At 49.3% G+C, this 20,685-nt stretch overlaps 6 protein-coding genes across 6 annotated transcripts; 2 read left to right on the top strand and 4 right to left on the bottom strand.

Annotated features, from left to right (window-relative positions):
- Window positions 1-50: 50 nt before the first annotated feature.
- On the bottom strand, window positions 51-1,428 carry FOBCDRAFT_16477 (mitochondrial carrier domain-containing protein). Its single transcript, XM_031173946.3, has 2 exons — window positions 1,146-1,428; window positions 51-952 (listed from the first exon to the last, which is right to left on the bottom strand). Exons 1-2 carry the CDS (start codon window positions 1,246-1,248, stop codon window positions 153-155), a joined length of 903 nt encoding a protein of 300 aa, XP_031050731.2. The 5' UTR covers window positions 1,249-1,428; the 3' UTR covers window positions 51-152.
- Window positions 1,429-1,785: 357 nt separating this feature from the next.
- Window positions 1,786-4,443, bottom strand: FOBCDRAFT_315830 (Sec34-like family-domain-containing protein). Its single transcript, XM_031173947.3, has 5 exons — window positions 4,280-4,443; window positions 3,916-4,220; window positions 3,515-3,854; window positions 2,524-3,465; window positions 1,786-2,476 (listed from the first exon to the last, which is right to left on the bottom strand). Exons 1-5 carry the CDS (start codon window positions 4,400-4,402, stop codon window positions 1,892-1,894), a joined length of 2,295 nt encoding a protein of 764 aa, XP_031050732.2. The 5' UTR covers window positions 4,403-4,443; the 3' UTR covers window positions 1,786-1,891.
- Window positions 4,444-4,621: 178 nt separating this feature from the next.
- Window positions 4,622-6,956, top strand: FOBCDRAFT_215358 (regulator of chromosome condensation 1/beta-lactamase-inhibitor protein II). Its single transcript, XM_031173948.3, has one exon. The coding sequence runs from the start codon at window positions 4,808-4,810 to the stop codon at window positions 6,623-6,625; it is 1,818 nt and encodes a 605-aa protein (XP_031050733.2). The 5' UTR covers window positions 4,622-4,807; the 3' UTR covers window positions 6,626-6,956.
- Window positions 6,957-8,397: 1,441 nt separating this feature from the next.
- FOBCDRAFT_197148 (tyrosine protein phosphatase PTP1) lies at window positions 8,398-9,865 on the top strand (the record flags this gene model as incomplete). The annotated part of the gene is made up of 2 exons (XM_031173949.2): window positions 8,398-8,785; window positions 8,835-9,865. The coding sequence occupies 2 exons, from the start codon at window positions 8,398-8,400 to the stop codon at window positions 9,863-9,865; spliced, it is 1,419 nt and encodes a 472-aa protein (XP_031050734.2).
- A 5,039-nt stretch (window positions 9,866-14,904) lies between these two features.
- Window positions 14,905-18,228, bottom strand: FOBCDRAFT_215363 (uncharacterized protein). The gene is made up of 2 exons (XM_059609407.1): window positions 18,044-18,228; window positions 14,905-17,978 (listed from the first exon to the last, which is right to left on the bottom strand). The coding sequence occupies exons 1-2, from the start codon at window positions 18,113-18,115 to the stop codon at window positions 15,102-15,104; spliced, it is 2,949 nt and encodes a 982-aa protein (XP_059464184.1). The 5' UTR covers window positions 18,116-18,228; the 3' UTR covers window positions 14,905-15,101.
- A 257-nt stretch (window positions 18,229-18,485) lies between these two features.
- FOBCDRAFT_215369 (tubulin-binding prefolding complex subunit PAC10) lies at window positions 18,486-19,638 on the bottom strand. The gene is made up of 6 exons (XM_031173952.3): window positions 19,559-19,638; window positions 19,367-19,492; window positions 19,148-19,259; window positions 18,997-19,095; window positions 18,820-18,945; window positions 18,486-18,765 (listed from the first exon to the last, which is right to left on the bottom strand). The coding sequence occupies exons 1-6, from the start codon at window positions 19,588-19,590 to the stop codon at window positions 18,652-18,654; spliced, it is 609 nt and encodes a 202-aa protein (XP_031050737.1). The 5' UTR covers window positions 19,591-19,638; the 3' UTR covers window positions 18,486-18,651.
- Window positions 19,639-20,685: the final 1,047 nt, after the last annotated feature.

Genomic DNA, 20,685 nt, shown 5'->3' on the forward strand with positions numbered 1-20,685 from the left:
CAAGGTCTATCGCTCGTGCCTCACGTGTTGAATCTCTCCGTGACCTTCTAAAAATATCATTTCCCTTTTTGTTCTAACCATTGAACCCCCCAATACGTTTTATTGCATCAAAAGATCAACCAGATTCTGTTTTCCGCACTGTTCGCTTTTGTTTAGCTGTTAAGAGCTCGCATGGTCATCTCGACAACAATGAAAGTTCCCGCGCTGACAGGCATAGCTCGCGCCAGGGTAGGTCCGATACCCTTCCAGAAGCCAGCCGCCCCCTCAGCTCGCCAAGTCTTTGCGAAGCAATCTCGCATAGTGGCGTATTTTTGGTTGGCACCGAAGCCGTCGGTCTGCATCTTGCTCTTGATGACATCGAAGGGATAGCTGGAAAGCCAGAGAACTTCACCAGCAAGACCACCGTAAAGAGCAATCTTGTAAGCAGGGATATCCTTGCGGTCGATCTTATTGCGAGCAGCGTCCGAGTTCATCATATACTCAAAGGCAGTGAACCAGGAACCGTAGGCGAAAGCCTCTCGCCAGATGGTGACAGCCTGACCGCGGTAGATGCCACTCAGAACACCATTGTGAGCTCCAAGTTTACGAATACAGTCACCAGGACCATCGTATAGACGACCGGCGCCATGAGGCTGGCTCTGAAGGCGGATACGGATATGCTCGATGGGACCTGAGAGGACCGAGTTGGAGACACCAGCAAACGCACCCGCGGCACCGTATTGAGGATAAGACAGTTCGGCTCCGTTGTTGCGAGTTTGGAACCAGCGCTTCGCGGCGTTGAAGGCACCGAATTGAACGGAAACACAGGCTCCGATACCGATGAGTGGTGTAAGCGTTCCCTTGTAAAAGGCGAGGGCACCCTCGTTCTTGTAGATTGTGGTGGCGGCGTTGATGGCAGACGAGTATTGCGTTGTAGTTTGCAGTCGGACCTTGACAATGTCAAAGGGTTGACCTGAGATTAGAGTGTTAGCAATTGGGTTGAATTCGTACTGTTGCACAAATATGCTGGTGACGACTTCATGGTGGAGGGTAAGTTTATCTTGAGCCAGGTCCCTCATCTTTATTCCCCGGCTCAGAGAAATCTTCTTTTCCCTTTGCGCTGCCTGACTCCCCAAGAGCTGAACGAAAGAAATATCGAGACATACCAATCAAGACCTGCGCAATTCCTCCAACAGCACCAGAGAAAAGATCCTTGGCCGTCTCAATGGTAGGGCTCTGCTTGGCCGTCTCCAGCTCAAGAGCGTCCATCTCTTCAATTTGGCGGGGTGATCACAAACACCTCTGTCCTTCCTTTCTCTTCGGGTAGCAGTGAACCTTTCAACAGCAAAAAGGCAAGGAAAAAAGTAGGTGAAGCTCGCCAGAGATAAGACAACAAAGGGGGAGAAAAAGATAAGAAAGCAAGACTTAGGGCGCGCGAATCGATATCGCAATCCGGGGTTGATTTATCGCGGAGGGCGTTCGGCAAATGACGTGCTAGCATTACAAAGCCGGTAACGGAGCCCGGACTGTCGGTGTTGAGATACCACAGTACAAGTAAAGTTCGGAGAAGAGCCCGTCAGATACTGATGGAAATCGTGGGGAATTATACCGTCTCTGTACTGTAATTTCCCGACACTCTTATCGGCATCTTCTCCGGGGGCCGTTCCTAAGATGTACCTTTCTAACAATTTCATAATGAAAATGCCCATTGAAAAGGTGGCACCGACTTCGGGCTAATGAAATCCGGAACTCGGGATCTACGCTCTAGAACCGCGAGAAACCGACATATTTAGGTACCTAGGTATGTACGATTGTATGTGCATATGAATTTGGTCATTATTCCAAGATCGTCAGTCTGGATCTTTATATCAGGCAATACTCGCTTCTATTGTCACACCCAATTTCCTTCTCTTCAGTATCGTCTTACTCCTTGCTTCTCATCTTTCGCATCATTCTGTGCCTGCGCATGCTGCTCAATAGCCTCCTTCAGTTTTCCAACCACTTCAGGCTGGTTGCTGAACGCAGTCATGAGTAAGCTTTCTAGTTCAGCTTCCACCTTCGCGATTGGCTTCACTCCAGGCTTTCTATTCTGCGAGTCGTTCATCAGAGTACCCCAGCGATGCGTGAAGTTGTAGATAGACTGTCGCAGTAACTCATCAAGCTGCTCGTTCATATCCTCAACAGTCAAGGTTTTAGCTGTCACGGAGGGTGTGCCTCTAGACCATAGACCGCCGCCGATGATGTTGGAAAAGAAACCGACCCAATTCTGGGGGCTCAGGGTATCCCAGATGTGAACAAAGTGCTGCATAGAAGCACCATGGTTTCGAATGTCACCGATCTCCAACGAAACCAGCTCATTCTTAATGATGAGTAAGTTTTTCACCATAAACAGATCAGGATCTGTGCCAGTCTTTAATGACTGTATCCTTGCTTCTGCGCGTTGGAGCACCTGAATGGTTTCTCGAACAATATTGAACACGACTGAACTATTTTTTGACTACGAAGCCGTTAGCCAAATTCAGTGCTAGAGGATAATTCACTTACAGATCTTTCTTTAGGCATGCAATTCTCATACATGCTCAGAAGTTTAATGGCTTGTTTGACTAAGGGATGGGCGTTTGATGACGCTACGCCACCGACAACAGGTCCGATCTTCAGAGAAGCGTCTTGAACAGGCGCCTTTGTGATCGTTTTTGTGACTTCCGCCTCAAAAACTGTATCTGTCAAGGGCCACAGATGATGGGCAAGGAGTTGTGAGGTGTATTGCTTGCATTTGATGAAATATGGCGACTCCATATCATCTAAATCGGCACCAAAATATTCGTTGGCTAACAAGCCCACCACGTTGCACGTCGTCTCCAATGGTGCAGTCTGTAGGACAGTTTGGAGGTTAGTCACCAATGGCGTCAAGTTGCCAGGATGAGCAATGGTGGTGTTGATGGGTTTGATCGCCTGAAACACTGAGTCTGCTGCCTGTGTCCATATGGGTTCCACATCAAAGAGTTTCACGAACAGATTCTCCTCGTTGTACATGCGTTCGAAGCATTGCTTAATAAAATTTCGCGATGCTGTCTCAGCCGAGAGGCTCTTGACTTCTTTATTGAACTCTGCAATATCAGATTGCGTCAAAACTTTCAAATCGCGATCTCGTGTCGTGAGATGGGTATGAATGAGGCTATTAGCTGTATTTGCGTAGGTCTCAAAGTGAGTGCAGGACTCGTTTCGCTGGCCGTAAGAATCATATGCGCGGCGTATAATTCGGTGAACATTGGGTATCAAGCCATACGAGTCCAGCATCATCTCTTGGAAACGACCATACGCAAGCGCATGGCGAGCCGACTCGGATTTTGTAGCTATAATCTGACGGCCGATTTCAGGTGATACCTTTTCCAGTGAGGTCTTATAGCCATGCTCAAGAAGATGAAGGGCTTTTGTGAGGAGCGCAGTGTATCGTGCAAGATAGGTATCGCGGTCGCGGTATGTCGGCTAATTGAATTAGCATCTGCTCTTGAGAGCAAATGGAACGAACTCTTACATGATTCTCCATAAAGACGATGCAGGCGTCAATATTCTCGACCATCTCTCCAAAAGAGGCATCATCGACCAGTCGGCTGGCGCCTGGCGCATTGAGACGTCTTGTTGCATTGTCGAGGTACGCATAGTAATGAAGATCGGTTCCGACTTCGTCGGCCAAGACTTCCAGCCTTCTTTGTTCCTGCAAAAGTTCTTCGCATTGCGATTGGAAAGTTGACGTTTGCGCCTCGACGGAGCCGAAAGAGTTCGATAGGGAGGTAAGAAGTTTTAGCGTCGCGTTTGCATCTTCGATAAGCCCATCTAAGTGACGCTCCGTGACAGTAAGTTGGTCGCGATATAGTCTAGTATCAGTCAGCGCTGTCTTCATAGAAATGCCATCTTCGCATAACGTAGTATGCATACAAGTATTCCTGCTGACTGGCATCCAGCAATTGCTCATCGTACGATTCAAGGCTAATGGCGTCGTGTTTTTCAAGTTCTTGACTAGAGTCTGGAAGCGTCAGAGCTTCCCATGCTCTGCTGTGCTTGTCGGTCTTCTTAGGCCGTGGTCGTGTGCCTTTAGACAGCTGTTCCTTGACCACTCGATAGAAGTCGGAGTAGGAACTGGCTCGGCGAAGGACCGTCGGTTCTGGCGGAGTGTCGGTATCCTCAATTTCTTCGTAAACATTTTGCATTGGCGTCGCAGCTTCGTGTGTTTGGCCTGTTTCCTAAACCCATCTTATGAGCTTCAACAATTATTGGTGGGGTGCCAATTCGCGGAGCATACATTGGGTTGTTGGAGCAGAGACTCCTTGCGACGGTGACCATGACTTTGACTATGGCTACTAGAGTGACTCTTCTTGCTGGTGCCCAAGTCGGGCATCAGCGTATACCAAGAGTCCTCGTACATGGTGTTGACAGAGCTCAAGGGTTCACGGGAGCTCCTGTAACTTTGAAGCCACGCAACAGGCGTTGAATGTTAAAGTCGGAGCTAACACAGCCGAACCGCCGATGGCGGTAAAATGTGGAGCAATACCCATGCACTAATGGACGACAAGACCCTGCAGCATGTGGCGCGTGCCTAGATCTGCCTGTGGCACAGTTCATCGTCTTTAGTAGACCTGCCACAGTCCAAAGAATTTTGCTGACCATTAAATAAGTTAGCTACTGCGGGAGCTTCAGCTCTATGACCTCACAACATTTTCTCCTTCATCGGGAGGCGACATTGGGTTCAACTTTTGATGAATTTTGTATTCTCTCAGAGAAGATATTACCAATTACATTGACTTGGACCCCTTGCTAGCAAGTTTTCAAAATGAACGTTTCTCGAGCGACTCTTGGGCGAGCTGTTGTTCGCTCCCAAGTTCGTCAGCCTCTCACTATATCTCGGCGCCAATGGGTTCGCTACGCCCATGATTATGGCAGCGAGTATTCTCAGCCTCCTCCCAACCGCGGTGGTAAAATCATTAGTTTTGCAGCCGTCTTCGGTCTTGCTGCTGCTGGAGCCTACTTTTATCCCATGTTGACTGGAAAGTCTTCATCACCCGCTGAAGTCGAGAAGAAGGAAGTTCCCACTAAGGCTGAACTCGAGTTTGAGAAGCCTCGCAAGAAAGTCAAGTCCAAAGAAGAGAACCGAGATCTTATCAGCTCCCAACATCTCCAAGTTAAGAATAGTTGGGAGCATCCTGGAGTTTATGCCTGGGGCTCTAATGTTGGAAAGGTCATCGATCCAAACTCCAGTGAAAAATATGTCAAAGTACCTCGGAGGATTTCTTTCTTTGATGACAAGGTTCTCAGGGACCTCAAGTTGACATCCGTCTTTGGTGCAGCAGTCACTGAGAAGGGTGATCTGGTTCAATGGGGCTTGGGCTACAACCAGCGAGACCCTTCACCCGTGCCTACACTTACAGGCAAAGATCTTGCCAAAATCGATGTTTCGCTTGATCGAATTATTGCTCTGTCGCGCAACGGCAATGTATATTCTATCCCTGCGGCTCGCAATGATCAAGAGGGTGGCCTGAAAGAAGAACAGAAAAAGTCCTCCTGGTCTATATGGGGATCTGGCGGTGCCCGAGAGAACATACATTTCCGCAATTTGACACCATCTGGTCTGTCATATGGTGAAACCGTGAAGGACATCAGCAGCGGCCAGGAGCATTGTCTCATGCTCACCTCCAAAGGACGTGTCTTCTCCGCTGCTGCTAGTGCTCTCGAGTTTCCTTCCAAGGGACAGATGGGTATTGCGGGTTTGAATTGGCATAACAGGCCCAAGGGACCTTACGACCAACCTCACGAAATTACAACTCTAAAGGGATTCGACGTGGCACAGATTGCAACTGGTGATTACCACTCGGCTGTTCTTGATAAAACCGGACGTATTTTTGGATTTGGTGACAACTCATTCGGCCAGCTTGGAATCGATACCGACTTTGGCCTTTCAGTTTCCGACACCCCGGTAATGGTTCCTACCAACCTGTCCTACGCTGGCACTGGACTTGTCCCGACGGTAACATCCATAGCGGCAGGTGGGAACAATACTTTCTTCACTGTGGATGCGAAAACCACGACAGTTCCTGGCAACACAAAAACTCTTGCTCCAGCGAGAAGGCTTCCTCCCGTGACTACAGATCTGTGGGCTTGCGGCCAAGGAGTGTACGGGACACTGGGCACTGGTCGATGGTCACACGTCTCGCCCAAGCCGACCAAGGTGAAGGGTCTTTCGTCCCTGTTCGAGTTTGACGAGAAAACCAACAAGATGAGCCCTATTAAGCTCAAGTCTCTGTCAGTTGGGGCCACTCACTGCTCGGCTGTCATGGACAATGTCACCGAAGTCTCGGTCACGGGTCAAGGGACCGAGAACGAGACCAACTGGGGAGCAGACGTCGTATTCTGGGGTGGCAATGAGCACTATCAGCTTGGCACCGGAAAACGAACCAACTTGAACGCTCCAGCTTACATTGCCGCTCTGGACAGCGCCGCCGATGCTCGTAAGGAGGGTTCACCAGACTTCCACCGGCTGTCCGTGACTCCTCGCAAGACAATCCGTCTGGACGGTGGAAAGGGCCGAAAGGTCTCGTTGGAACAAAAGATTGAGTGCGGCAAGTACGTGACTGGCATCTACTCTGCCGTGTGAAGCGAGTGGCACGGCAAACAACTCAATTTGTAAGAACAGGCTCGCCTCATTGTATTATAAGAAATATGTAATCGACGGATTGTATCCGCGAGGATATGATTGGGCGTTTGGGGATGGGATATTTCAGTCATGACTTTAAATGGTAAATTCCACTTGGGCATGTTCCTTCCAATTAATCGACTGATTAGCTCAGCTGACCCTTTAAATGTGAAATCACCCATCCATGCCTTACCTGAAAGATCCAAGAGTGGTCTGAAGCAGTCATATGAATGGCTCACACTACTTTTGGGAATGAAACATAGAAACACGTGAATGATACGAAGTTGAGACATTGTAGAAACATGCCCAAACTGATCATTTTTCCAGCAATGACAGTTACGATTGAAAGGTGCTGATTGGCTAAGCTTGATAGGTCCCTAGGTATCTCACAATACTTCTTCGCAATTTTCGCCTGAACATCCTTGGATATCTTCCACTTACACAGGGGTTCATGAGAAGCAGTATGAACCATTTTAGTGGGAACTTGGGAGCAACACGAGGATTGACCATGTTGATCAAGTCGAGGCCACGCAAGCAAACGCCGCTGAGTAATTAAGTTAAAATCGAGAATAGAACAGAATGAGGCACAGATCGTGGAGGAATAAAGATGGTGGTTAATAGGGAGTTGGTCGCCAGGATAATACGCCCATCCTCCACGTCATTAAACCAATATGATGGGCCTGAAGACGAAAATAGAAATCCGTCGACAACCAACAGAGCAGCCGCCACGCAGCTAAAATAATACAGGGATGAGCCACTGCCAGCGCAGGAAAAAAAGAGTTTTTACTAGACCAGGTACAAGTCCTTGCAAACTATTGACTCTAGATTGGTCTCGATAATAGATTCGGGTGCATGATCAGCGACTGAACCACGGGATCGGGTATAAACAATGAGCACGTGTCCGAACAATGGATGAAACCTGTCAATTATCACGTCTAGACCATCACTTGCAGATCATTCATTAAAGTGCCCTGCATTTTACCCGTAACAAGGCAAAGGCAAAGTACTCCCGATACAGAAGTTACATCAGAGTGCGTGTGCCGTAAGATAAGATATTCTTGGAACAAACTCTTCCCTTCCCCACGTTGACTGACGTCTGAGTTTGAGTTTCAAGTCTCTTGGTCACGTCACGTCGCATCGTTCCTCATTTTTCGAGGTCCTCGTGAATATTTGGTTGACTTGACGCTGTTGTTCTGCTCTTACAGTCGTTACAGTCGACCAAGAATCTCCTTTCCTCTTGCTCACTCCTTTTTTTTTTTTTTTAACCTTTTACCTTTTACCTTTATTTTACCCCTTGACTAAGGTACTCCTTCCTCTGTCTCTTACACCCCAATCTTTCCGTTTGCGGTCTCAACTCCACTCACGTCTTCTCCTTCTCCTCTCTTCTTCACATCAGCTCAAACTTCTCTATTCTTCTCCTTCTTCCGCTTCTCGACAAATAACCCTTGTAATCTTCGCCTCTTCTCACGATCCCGCCACTATTAAACGATTCCGCCATCGACTGCGCCTGCGCCCCTCCAAAGACCACGCGGATCCGACCCCTGCCTGACCTCCACCAGCCAAGAGGGCCCGACGCTATTCCTCTTCTTACGCCCAAATCTCCGTCGCCTTTGCTTCTTATACTTGGGCTGTCGCTGTTGTTCAAGCCTCTGGTGAAAACCGCGACGAGCACCAGCCTCAAGCGCAACTTCTCCTTGGGGTACTCACACCTGTCTTTACCCAACCCCGACGCCATGGACAGGATCCCCAAGTTCAGGCGCAAACCCAAGAACCCCACGATCCAGACCTCCGTCGAACGCTCCAGCAGTGATACTGTCGATAGTATCGCCAGTACCGAGTTACAGGCTGCAACTTTGCAGTCGCAACAACAGGACGGGCAACAAGTCCTACCACAAAAGTCCAAGCTCTCAAAGAGGGCCGCATTCCGACATTTCCGTTTGCGCGGCTCTACAAAGAGAGCGCGCGACAGTCCACCCGCCGAGTTGCCTTCCAGTCCTCCACCGGCCGTCGTGAGCCACGACGGCGTCAAGAGTCGACCCGTCACGGCCGAAGGCGATGTGCTGGCTAATTCAAAGGGATCAGGTCCCCGAATTCCTGCCTTTTTGGAATCTTCGATGCAGGGTATACAACACCCAGACATGGCGCATTAATCAGGGCTGACATTTTATAGATATTGATTTCAAATTCCAGGAGTTGACGTGGGCGGAACGAGACCGAGTTCTTGAGGGCACAAGGAATGAGGGGGATGAAGAGTTTAAATGGGGGACTTTCAAGCAGGTTGACGCCCAGGAGAAGGGTGTGATGGATCGCTACATCAATATCAAGCCTTGGAATCACAACCGAGTCAAACTTCAGGTTCCTGAGGATGAGCTTGACTATGTCAACGCTTCCGAGATCACTCTTACCTCACCTTCCGATCCGAGCCGTGAGCCGTTGCGATACATCGCCATGCAAGGGCCAACGCAGCCATCAATCGACTATGTCTGGCGCATGATTGCGGAGCAAATGTCTTCACCTGCTGTTATCGTACAGCTGACAACCATGGCAGAGGGTGGAGTTGTCAAATGTCACCAATACTTTCCCGATAACCAAGATCACCCTACCTGGACTCTGAACGAGCACGATGCGTGGAACGATGACTGGCAGGCCCAGATCACGTATGATTCTTACGAGGAACTCGCTGACGGTGCTATTGAGAAGCGCAAGCTACTTATGCACCTGAAGGATGAAGAAGAGCCCCGAATCGTGTGGCACCTTCTGTATAGACGATGGCCTGACTTTGGGGTTCCCGAACTAGAAGATCTCGATGGCTTCTTTGAACTCATGCGACTTTCGCGCGAGCTGGGCGCGCCCAAAAACCCGCGAATCATCCATTGCAGTGCTGGTGTTGGTCGAACCGGCACTTTCATTACGCTCGAGCATCTAATGCGCGAGCTAGAACTGGGCACCTTTGAGAAGTATGACGATCCAGCGGAGGGTCCGGATCTGATTTTCGAGACGGTCGACCATCTCCGAGAGCAGCGTGTTGGTATGGTTCAGGGCCGTCCTCAATTCATATTCATTTACCAAGTTATGCGGAAACTATGGCAAGATAAATATGGAGTCGATGAAGAGGGCAATGAGCCTGCAGCTAAGAGGCTGGAAGTTGGCGATCCATTCATAGATGACTCGGTATCCGACTCTACGCAAGCCAAGCACTAGCATCGGGGTTCCGAGGATTGAGGTGTGATAATGGAGTCTGTTTATCTGGCGTTAACTACAATGATTTGGTGGAGTTGCGGATGGGAATGCATCTGGGTTGTGCTGGGGCATGATAACTGCGGCAACCTAATTTTATGGTTTGGGGATGACACGCAACCTCTCAAAATATTTGTTCTGGGAGGAAGCTGATGGTTAAGTGTTACCCTGTCATGAGTCAATCGGGTGCATAATCTGCTTTGTGCAAGTGTATGATGGTTAGCAGAAGTGTATGATCAAGCACGGCCAGGAACGGGACTTGAGGGTTTATGATAAACAAACATAGAGCTCGCATCTCATAATGGGGAGATGACGACGGTACAGGAATAATCAAATCAAGTCAAGACGATATGACTTGGGGGAGGTTTATTTTTTATAAATGATACCAAGCGCACGAACAAGGGGTTGGCGGTGCAACAAGCACTCTTATCATATATCAGTTTAATCAAGAGGCGACAAGACATTTCGCATAGCAATAGAAATTAAGTAATGTCCACGAGGCCCAAGTCTTTAGGAACGGGTTATGTATAATAGTGTTCTTTTCAAGATTTAGATCTATCCTTAACTGGGAGCATCATTGTAATCTTGCTGTCAATCGAAAATGGATGTGGCCGCGTGCCATCGTTGTACTGTATAAATCAACTTCATTACCACAATACGCCCCATTCGGGTCACCAAAAAATAGCTCGCGATATAAACAAATAAGAAATTTTTATAGGAAAGCAAAAACCAGAATCTATGCGCTAATCACCAGCGTCACAGTCTCCTTCTCCTTTTCGGTGACGGTGACGGTAGCCTGGTCCTTTTCTGTGACTGTCACTGTGAAGTAGACCGATACAGTCGGAGTGCCATCGACGACAATGGTTGTAGCGTGAGCATCGTCACCAGTGCGTGTTCCAGCAGCGGGCTTCTTGTCATCTTTGCTGCCTTCGTTGTCGGCTTTAGCTTCTGTAGCAGCAGGAGATGGGGCACCCGTAGGCTTGTCGGGAATGGGGATGAGGACGACCGATGTGGGCTTGTCATCGTCATTATGACCATCTTTGCCCTTGTCGCTGCCATCCTTTCCTTTGTTATCATCATCGCCTGGTGAGCCAGTGGGCTTGGCTTCATCGGGCTTCTTGATGGACTTGGTCAAAGTTGTGGCGCCAGGGAGAGTAACAGACGTGGTACTTTGTTCAGCGACGGGGGCAGAAGTCGGAGGGAGATCTTCATAGGCCTTTGTTGGTTGAGGGTTGGAAGGCTCCGCGGGGTTTGTCTGACTAGGTTTCTCCTCTGATGGTTGGGATGGCTGTGCCTCGGCTGGCTGTGTCTGAGCTGGTTGACTAGGTTGCTCAGGGGCAGGCTGAGTGGACTTCTCTGGCAAAGGTTGAGATTGGGAAGGCTCCTCGGGAGCTGGCTGGCTTGTCTGTTCAGGGGCGGGTTGGGTAGGCTGCTCAGACACAGGCTGTGGCTGCGAAGGTTGCTGATAACCAGGCTGTGAAGGTTGGCCATTGGCAGGTTGAGTTGGCTGTGGTGGCTGTTGAGCAGGCTGAGAAGGTTGGTCTTTAGCAGGCTCTCCAGTTGATTCAGGGGTTGCGCCGTCATCGACAGTAACTATGGTCGTAACAGTAACCACGGGAACGGCGGGCTTCTCGGCGGCTGATGTAGTTGCAGGCTGCTCCTTGCCTCCATTTCCAGGAACAGTGTTGTCCTCACCACTGCTTGAAGTTCCACCAAGAATCTTGGCAGCAGTCGCAGGATCTTCGCAGACAATCTTGATGCCACCCTCAAAGTTGTACAAAGGAAGAGCGAAGCACTTCTCGCCTTTTGTACTGCAAGGTGTGAGCTGGAACTTGCCAGTGTCATCACATACACCGGTTTGTCCGTTAATGCAAGCAGCCTGGCCCTTCATACACGAAGACTCGGGTGTGAGTTTGGCAAATTCCTCGTTATATGTGCGAGCATCGACGACATTGCTGGCGTACGCAGAAGCAGGGATGGCACTGGTTCCTGTGGGAACACCAGGGTTGATGGTTGGAACACCGTTGGCCGATGTTCCTGAGGGGACTACCTTGGGTGCCGAAGTCGTCTCAGGGGATGAGGGGTCAGATACAAGGACGGTGCTGGTAGGCGGTGCAGGGGGAACTGCAGGTTGAGTATTGGAGTCAGGTGCAGGATATTGGGGCTGACCATTGGAAGGGACAGGAGCTGGCTGCTGAACTGCTGAAGTGACTGCGGGTGCCTCAGGCTGTTGGTCCTGGGATGTAACTGGGCTCTCTGGCTGAGATTGAGCTGGTTGCGAAGTAGGAACTGGATTCTGAGGCTGGGAGGGAGCAGTTGAAGCTGGATTGCCAGGCTGAGGCTGAGCAAGCTGTGAAGTAGGAATAGGGTTCTGAGGCTGAGCTGGTGCAGTAGTCGCAGCTGGAGTATCAGGCTGTTGACCACCAGGGTTTTGCACAGGAACATAAGACTGTTGAACTTCAGAGGTGGGAGCAGGATTGCTAGGCTGAGCAGGTTCGGAGACTGGGGCCTGGCTCTCAGGTTGAGCAGCATCTGAAGTTGGAGCAGGCTGGCTTTGTGCATCAGATGTCGTCTGGGACTGGGGTTCCTTAGGTTGAACTACAGACACAATCTGAGTTGTACCCGCAGGAGACTCCGTCTCAGGGGTGGAAGTCTCCTCCAGGGGGCCTTCAGATGTGGTAGGAGGCTTGGGATACACTTGAGTAGGGTGTTTGGGGTTGATCGGGAAAGCTGTATCAGAAGGCGCCTGGGTTGTAAGATAACCAGTAGGAGTCGGCTGATACGCAAAGGTAGTTGTCTCTTCTTCAGCAGCAGAGGTGGTAGGTTGCTCGTTTCCTGGAGCTGTTGTGGCGGGAGCAGAGGGCGCTTCAGGGGCCGTGGTCTCTTCAACGGCGCTTGGCTTAGTCTTTCCCCCATCTGAAGGTTGAAGTGTACCAAGGTCGAGGGTAGAGGATAGACTCTGAGTATCTGTGTTGTCTGGCTTCTGAGCTGCTTCGGTCGTAGGGACCTCGGGCACTACAGTCGTAGCATCGTTAACAGGGTCGGATGTTGGTGCCTCGTTTGCAGAGGTGGGGACCTCTTTGGTAACTGGGGCAGTCTCGGAGACAACTGCAGTGTTCTTGGGGGGCCTATAGTCTGATTGTTCAGCCGAGGTTGGCTTCTCAACCACGGTGGTAGGATCCTTAGGCACGATTGAGGTCGTGAGAACCGGTGCAGAAGGGTTCTGCGTGAAAGTCGGCTTATCTCCAGGCTCTTGGGTTGGTTCTTGAGCATCACTCGTCTGCTCAGGGGCATCATTGGTTGGCTGAACGGGGATAACCTCGATTGGCTCGGGGAGATCAGAGTAGGGGCCCTTCTTCTTGTCGTCACCTTGGTTTTCTGAGAGTAACGGATTCGGTTCGGGTGTCGAGTTGAGCGTCTCAAAAACAGGACGAGGCGTAGTCTGATCTCCGTTGCCACTACTGTGATGAATTTTTAGATACGAGTCCTCAAGTTCTGTCTCCGAATCTGATCCATACCCATATCCGTCGTGAGCTGCAGTGGGAGCTTGTGAGTTTTCCATCCTAGCGTCAAGAAAAGCGCCAGGGTTTCTTTTTTCTCTGTCATCCGAGTTAGATCCAGCAGTTGAAGAGGTATTATCAGTTTCTCCGTACATTCTACCCGTCCACATAGGACCAGCCTGTGCGGACTGGGCAGTCAAAAGGAGCGAGAAGGCCACGGCGAGCCTTGATCTATTACACCGCATTGTGAAGAGTATGTCGATAGTGGTATAGACTTGCTGAAAGAAAGAGCGTGTTGGTGAAATCGAAAAGATTCGGTCGTTTAATTCGTTGGTCGGTTCGTGAGTCAAAGTTGTATAAGTCGTTTGAAATGATTGATAGTTGCACAAAAAAAAAAAATAATGTACGAGTTCGTCGATCGCTTCCTCCCAACTTCAAGCTGATTAAGAGTAAATATAAATTGTCTCCAAACAAAAAGGAGTCACTTGTTCGCTTTCCTGGTGCGGAGGCACACAGACAGTGAAGACAAGGGAGCTCAAACGGAGTGACGACGAACAGTAGAAGAACAAAGCGGTGAATGAAAGGAACAGATTGAGTATGAAAGAGAGTCACACAAAACAGAGATAGGAAATACTTGACAAAGGAAAAAAGAGAGGAAAGGACGAAAGTGGTCAGAGCTAGTGAGTGAGTGAGTATTGTATGCTGAGTAGAGTGAAACCATTCATACAAAGTTTGGACAGGTAGTGGTAACACTCTGTTAATGTATATGCAGTGCTTCCCCCCTAAGAGTCACTCATATCCAATTAGCGCCAGCAAAAGACGATGAATCGCCTCACAAAAGTCTCATCTCGTATCGGATCTCATATTTTCGTGGCCCATGGAGTCTCTCTCTTGAACCATCCATGAATAGCTCTGCTCTGCCCTGCCCTGTCCGCCAGCCAAGCCAGAGTATCAACAGGCGCCCAACCCAACACCCCAGTAAATTACATGTAAAACATTTAGAAGAAAATATCCGAAAACCCTCAGCCAATCAAGCTTGTCTCGTCCTTGTCAAGCTGTACTATAAAAGACTGGCTCTAAGCGCTCTGTTTCAACAGCTTATTCGCGGCCTGTTCCTATTGGCGGCACAAACTCCACAGCGGCCGGGACCTAGCTGCCAATCGTCCTCTCTCCACTGAACCGACCTGCGGCCTTGTAGGCTTTTAGTGCTTGTTACAGGGTTTCGTGATACCCTCATGGATAATATCTGGATTCTGGTCCGGCCTGGTCGTCTCTTCTGTTCTCTTCCCAAAATCATGCTTTTTTAGGCTTGGTCGACCCATAGTTGGCCTTGACGGTCTAGACCTGATCAACCCTTCTCATTTCCCCTTTCATGCTTCCTCCCTGAATGGCTAGTCAAGAATAGATGACCTCCAGAACCATCGTCTTGGGTCCCTACATCATTTGGTGATAGCCGCCCGTTAGTAGCGTAGGTAAGAAAAGTAATCAACCAAATCCATGGACCGTGGCTCAGCTCTTAGCCCTTAAGCTACTAAATAGATAGATCCCTTTTACATTGAAATTTCATTGCTTCTTTTTCTACCGTCGTTTCAGCTAACAGACGCCTTCATCATGGATGTTGTACAATTCTATACATATACGATAAACGCCACCGCGCCTAAATGCCGCCATCAATGCTCTGTTTACATTAAACCAAACCCCTAGGTTTCCAGCAATGATCCTTGCTCACCACTTCGCAGGGCTGTTCTCTTTCTAGACTCTTCATGGGTGCTAAACTGGTGCTCTGCAGTCTCATGCTTGTTTTCAATGGCGTCCAAGTCTAAATCGTCGACATTCGTGAGCAGGTGATTCTGTCGATTGTGTTCTCGGATGCGAGCCCACTTGAGAACTCGAGTTAACTCTTCATGTCCGTGAACGGCATTGGCCTGGATATACGACTGTACCATCTGGTCACCTGGCCATTGCCAGATCCCAATCTGGAATCGGACGTCTCGTACGTGATTGCGCACTTCGTCCGTCAACATGGGTTCCGCAAACGCACGATACGCACACAGAGTCTCTAGCATGTCCACGTCGTGAGGTAATACCTCCATGTTTATCATCTCGTCTTCTTGTGACTGTAGAGGGCCCCATTCCATCATGAGCCACATTGTCAACTGAGCCATTTCATTATACTCCCCAGCAAACGCCAGTGACTGCATCAGGTCGTGAGCGAAGGGGGCCAACACGGGATCTCGCCGTGATCGCATGATGTCCACAAACGATAGATCTGTAGTTTGTTCTGCTTCTGGCCGCTGCCTCTCTTGTTCCTCGGCAACAAGTGCATGATAGAAGCCTTTCATACGTGAAATAAGAACGCGGAATAGATGCAGAGCTGAGTTGCTCCTTGTCTCCGTGTCCATCACGGTGTTGGCACCGTCTTCCTCGGCGTTTCTGCAATAAAGGGCGCCAAGTAAGTTGAAATTGGTGTTGTTGGCTTCTACAGCGCTCGCCAGCACCTGTAGCTCTCTTCGCAAAATCTTCCGCAGGGTTCTCACAAATCTGTTGAAAAGAAATAGAGTCATTCCCTGCACGGCGTCGATACGATCTACAAGGTGTATTATCAGACGAAGCTGTGCCTCCAGGGTGAGTTTCAGACCATAATGATGCTGCCCAACATTCTTCATGATAGGTGCCCAGACATGAGGTAGCCAGTTCTGGTTCCTGCGACCCACACGCAGCTCTGCGAGCCGAATGGCGCGTATCAGATTACTGCCTTTAGGGTGCACTGTCTTGGACAACATATCCACATACGCCGAGAACAATGGTAAGGGAATAGCCTTCAGCATGTCAGCTGTTGGGTCGGGTACCAACAAGTGAGCGTAGTTTTGATGCTCTGTGCTTCCGTCTCGCAGATAACGATGAGCTTCTTGGAGAGTTTGGGCGTTTGCCACTAGAATGTGAAGAATGTGTTCATCGGGCAGCAATCCCTCGCATTTCATCATCTCATACAGCTCTTGAGGTGTCGGGGGTTGTTGTCGCAGCTTCTCCAGTTCTGTCAAATTCATGTCCTCATTTGTAGGATGGCTCAGAGAATTGTCTCCCGGTAAGGTGCCTTTTTCTGGATCAGCATCACGAGCAAATGATCTCCGGAACATGGCTGCATATTCTGGCAGTCCAGGAGCCATGCCAGCTTTTGGAGGTTGGCAGAACTGCTTCCATGCTTCATGAGCGTTGCGTGTCGCAATGATTGATGCTTGCCAAGCCGAAAGGTCTTGCTTCGGATCTACTTTGACCTGCTGCTGAATTGCTGGAGTACCACTAGGGGTTAAGCCTAGCAGAGTATCCAATGCGCTGTCAGTCTCCTGTTTGGAGAATCCTGCTTCCTGCATCATCATCCCTGCCCGGACAACGCGAGACCAGCTCTCTTCTGCTTCCATGGCCTCGTCCATCCCGTCTGCTGGCCGCAGATATGGCGGCCATGACTTTGAATACCGTGTGGCGTTGTGGATCTCGTCTCTGTTCTTTGGCATCCCGGATAGCACAGTTCTGATTGCGCGGAACGCATTTCTGTCTACCAAAAGGGCTTCCGGGAGACTGCCAGACATTCTCAGAAGAGTACGCTGAGCCTCCCAGACGTACGCATAGGGTACAGACGAATGCTGCGGCCCGGATCCGCTATTCCGGGCAATAGCGGTCAGGCCGGCATTGAAGTACTTGCATCTCATCCAGTACGTCTGTTCGGCAGAACCTATTTTGTAGTTGAAAATAAATTCCGCCATTATATCGGCAAGCACAATCAGGCGCCTTGCTTCGATGCGACGACAGTGGAAGGCAAGTCGTTCCATGATGATCATGAAGTCTTCTGTTGTGAATCTTTCCATTTCACTGCTTGCACGCCCTCTACCCCAAGACATCTTGCGAGCCTTCTCAGTCGTAGCACGTAACCGTTCTTGAACATATTCCAAAAGGTGGTCCAAAGTCGAGATTTTGCTAATGCTCGATCCCAATCTCAGCAGATAGTTCAGCATGAAGACGGGTTTCGGTGACATATCTGCCAAGAATAGTCGGCATCGGTCTTCGTCGGTTTTGGCGAAAAGTATACTCATATATTCGTTCAGTCGCTCCTCTGTATTCCCGCTGTATTCAAGGGTCTTCATCAGGGCTTCCCATTCCGACTTGTTTGGCAGCGCTTGGGCAAGGTCTCGGTTGTTTTCGGGGTCGGCTTCCACCTGATGTCGAAGGTGCATTTGAATCACGACGACCGGAAGGCGCACAGTTCGGATGGCGGCGATTTCTAAAAGCGTTTCTCGAGACGGTTGTTCCAGAGCAAGATATTTACGAAGTAGAACTGCAGGACTTTGCTCTAGCCAGCCTTTGAGCATCCTCAGCCGTCGCTCAATTCGCCCGTGCCCGTTGTCTTCATTGAAGTCTGAGAACTTAAAAACATTCTTCGGATCGTACAAGCGCTTGGGCAGCACTTTCTTGGGGCGCTTTTGATAGTCGTCGGCACGACGGCCGTTGACTATGGCGGCCTCGAGTGCGTCCACAGAGGACACATATCGGCGGGTTTGGGCTGAGTTGAGGCGCGAAACGTACTGGAAGAGTCAGTTGTAAGCTTTACATCGTAAAAAAGAAAGAAAACTCGGCTTTTGATATTCACCTTGGTTTGGGTTGTCACGTTTCGCGACAAGTGCCACCCTCGCCTCAGCTCCCGGGTTGCACTTCTCAGCATTTCTCGCCCATTTCTTCAAAGCCTATGACACAGCTAAGAAGGTTGTATATAGCGTAGCAATTAAGTGCGGGAGTTGTGATATCTGCGGCGACGTACACAAAGTTGCAAAGTTCGATTTCCATCTGCATCTGCGGGAACAATTTGCATGCGCCAATCGAGATTATCGGAGTATCGGGCAGCCTATGTGCAGGTCATTGACAGCCAATCCGGGGCCGCTCCTAGCACTTCAGCTCCTCCACCAAGGCCAGATAGGTCCCTTTTATTAGGTAGCTTCATAACTCCTTGCCTACTGTGCCTGCGTACATCAGGATTTCTTAGTTTGTTATCGAATTTATGTATTTCTTTCGAAGCAGAGCGCCTGCCTAACAATTCGTGTGATACTTTTGGTGTGCTGGATCCCTTGCTAATTTTCATAATCTACCAAAACAACAAAACTCTGCTGGCAAAGAGTTTATTACTTTTCTCATTTTTGCTCTACTTTTTGCAGTTTAACATTTCATGGACACATCAAATACCAGCAGGACCTCTTCTTTTAATTATTCGCCTTGGGACTTCCCTTTCTTCTTCTTCTCCTCCTCCTCCTCGACCTTGTCCTTTCGCTTCTGCACAACCTCCCAGTTGTAAACTCTTGCTATAGCAACCTCCATTGTCTACGGCATAGTCAGCGATAACCCACCCTCGTAGTGAAGGCTGTTCAAACTTACCGTAATTTGTTCGCGGAGAAAATCCAAGTCTTCTTCGCAGTTAGACAAGCTGGTCTTTGCCGTGGATAACTTGGAACTCAATAGTGTCTCTGCCTCGTCTATGGGGTACGAGAGCATCACGTTCGCCTGCAGAATGTCAGCTTCCTGCTGCTAAGTTTGGCGATAAGGGGACGTTACTCCTAGCCAGATGTAGACCTCCTCTGTCGCAGGAATCTTCGCCTTCGAGTACAGGGTGTCATTAAGTTCGAACGTCGTGTCTATCGCCTCGTCGTCATCCTACACCGAGCATCAGTCCTGCTTTGTCCAAGAATGCGCTGCACGTGCACACCTTTCTTAATTTCAAAAACTTGACCGAGTCAAGAGTCTTCTGGATATCCGGGATCTTCTCCTTGAGGCCACCCATTCGCTTCTGTAGGTTCATCTCCATGAATTGGTATTTCCTACCCCACCATCCAGAGTCAGCGCCAATGCCTATATCGCAAGCTGAAGAGAGCGTGCATTTGAGGGCGTGCGTCGTCCTAAAGCTTCTCGACAAAATTTGACTCACGATATCATTTCTTGGAAGCTTCGTAGAGTGGGTTCGACGTCGTCACGGGTAGAGACATAGTCCTCGACCTTGTCGACGAACGGAGCATAGGGGATGCCCCGTGGGTTTGTTGGCGTAGCATCTTTACTAGGAGGGAGTAAGCTTGTGTCTTCAATTCATGAGAGGTTGGTTTGAGTTTCTTTGGTCTCTTACCTTTGCGCTGCCTCTTTTCCCTTTGACGCCATTTTGTCAGTGTCACTTTAGGTATTCGGGCGAGACGAGGTAGCTGTATGAAGCTGGGGTCAGGCGTGGGCGGGTTTTGCGACTTGGAGCATTTCGTCAGTGGGGTCTCACCTGGCTCGGTCAACGGTGAAGGTGGGGGCACTCACCTTGACTTTGACCTGTATCTCACCTCCATGATAAAATACTCAAACCGTAAAGCCTTCCTCTCCCGTCTTTCTGAGACAGGTTACAGAAACAGTCACCATATACTATACTGTAGGAGTGTGATACATTTGTATTCTCTCTAAAGACGGGTTCCCCCCCCCCCTGGTTCGCAATGCGATTGCAGTTGTCTCGAGATAGTCTAACAATGCCTGACAGGAGTGTATTCCTTTTGCACTGATTGTTGTTGGCGCTTTGTTTTTTCTTCTTTAGAATCGTTCTCTATGTTGATTTATAATCGAATTTCCCATATTTTGACAGCCTCTTATACGTCATTGAATAAACTTAAGTGTACGGTGTATTCTCAGTACCCTTCTCCAAAGTAACACAATGATTACAAGCTTGATGATTACATTGGTCTTATTGATTTATATAAATCACTTCCGCCTCGCAGCATTCAGTTTTCCTATCCTCCTTCCAGTGACCAATCTCTTGAGTTTACGTAACGCTGTAAAGGCTCCATCATCACTCGCACGACAAGCTGGTGATTTTTAGCCAGAGACTCGCATGAAGGTGAGTCAAACCTTACGCAAGCATTTAGCTAAAACTTTCCTCAGTTATCAGAGTTGTTAGAAAAGCGATCAATATGCTCTAACTCGCTCAAGGACTGTGCCTGGTGCATACTCGAACAGAAGCTCTCACAAGAACACGCATCGATGTGAGTGATGGGCAGTAACGATGAGTCATGTTAAACCCCTGGTCCAATAGTCTTCTCAGGCTCGGATTGAATCGCGATAAAAATGCAGTGTGATCTTCCCTAGGTACATGCGGCCTGACCGGATTGTAGAGGCCTTCACATTAGTATGATAAACGCCTAAAGCCAACACGTAAGTGATTATCGCAAAGCTTGTTCACAAAAGCTTTTCAGTCGTCCCGAGATTGACGAAATACCTACC

The sequence above is a fragment of the Fusarium oxysporum genome, chromosome II (assembly GCF_013085055.1).
Source record: "Fusarium oxysporum Fo47 chromosome II, complete sequence".
NCBI lineage: Eukaryota > Fungi > Ascomycota > Sordariomycetes > Hypocreales > Nectriaceae > Fusarium > Fusarium oxysporum.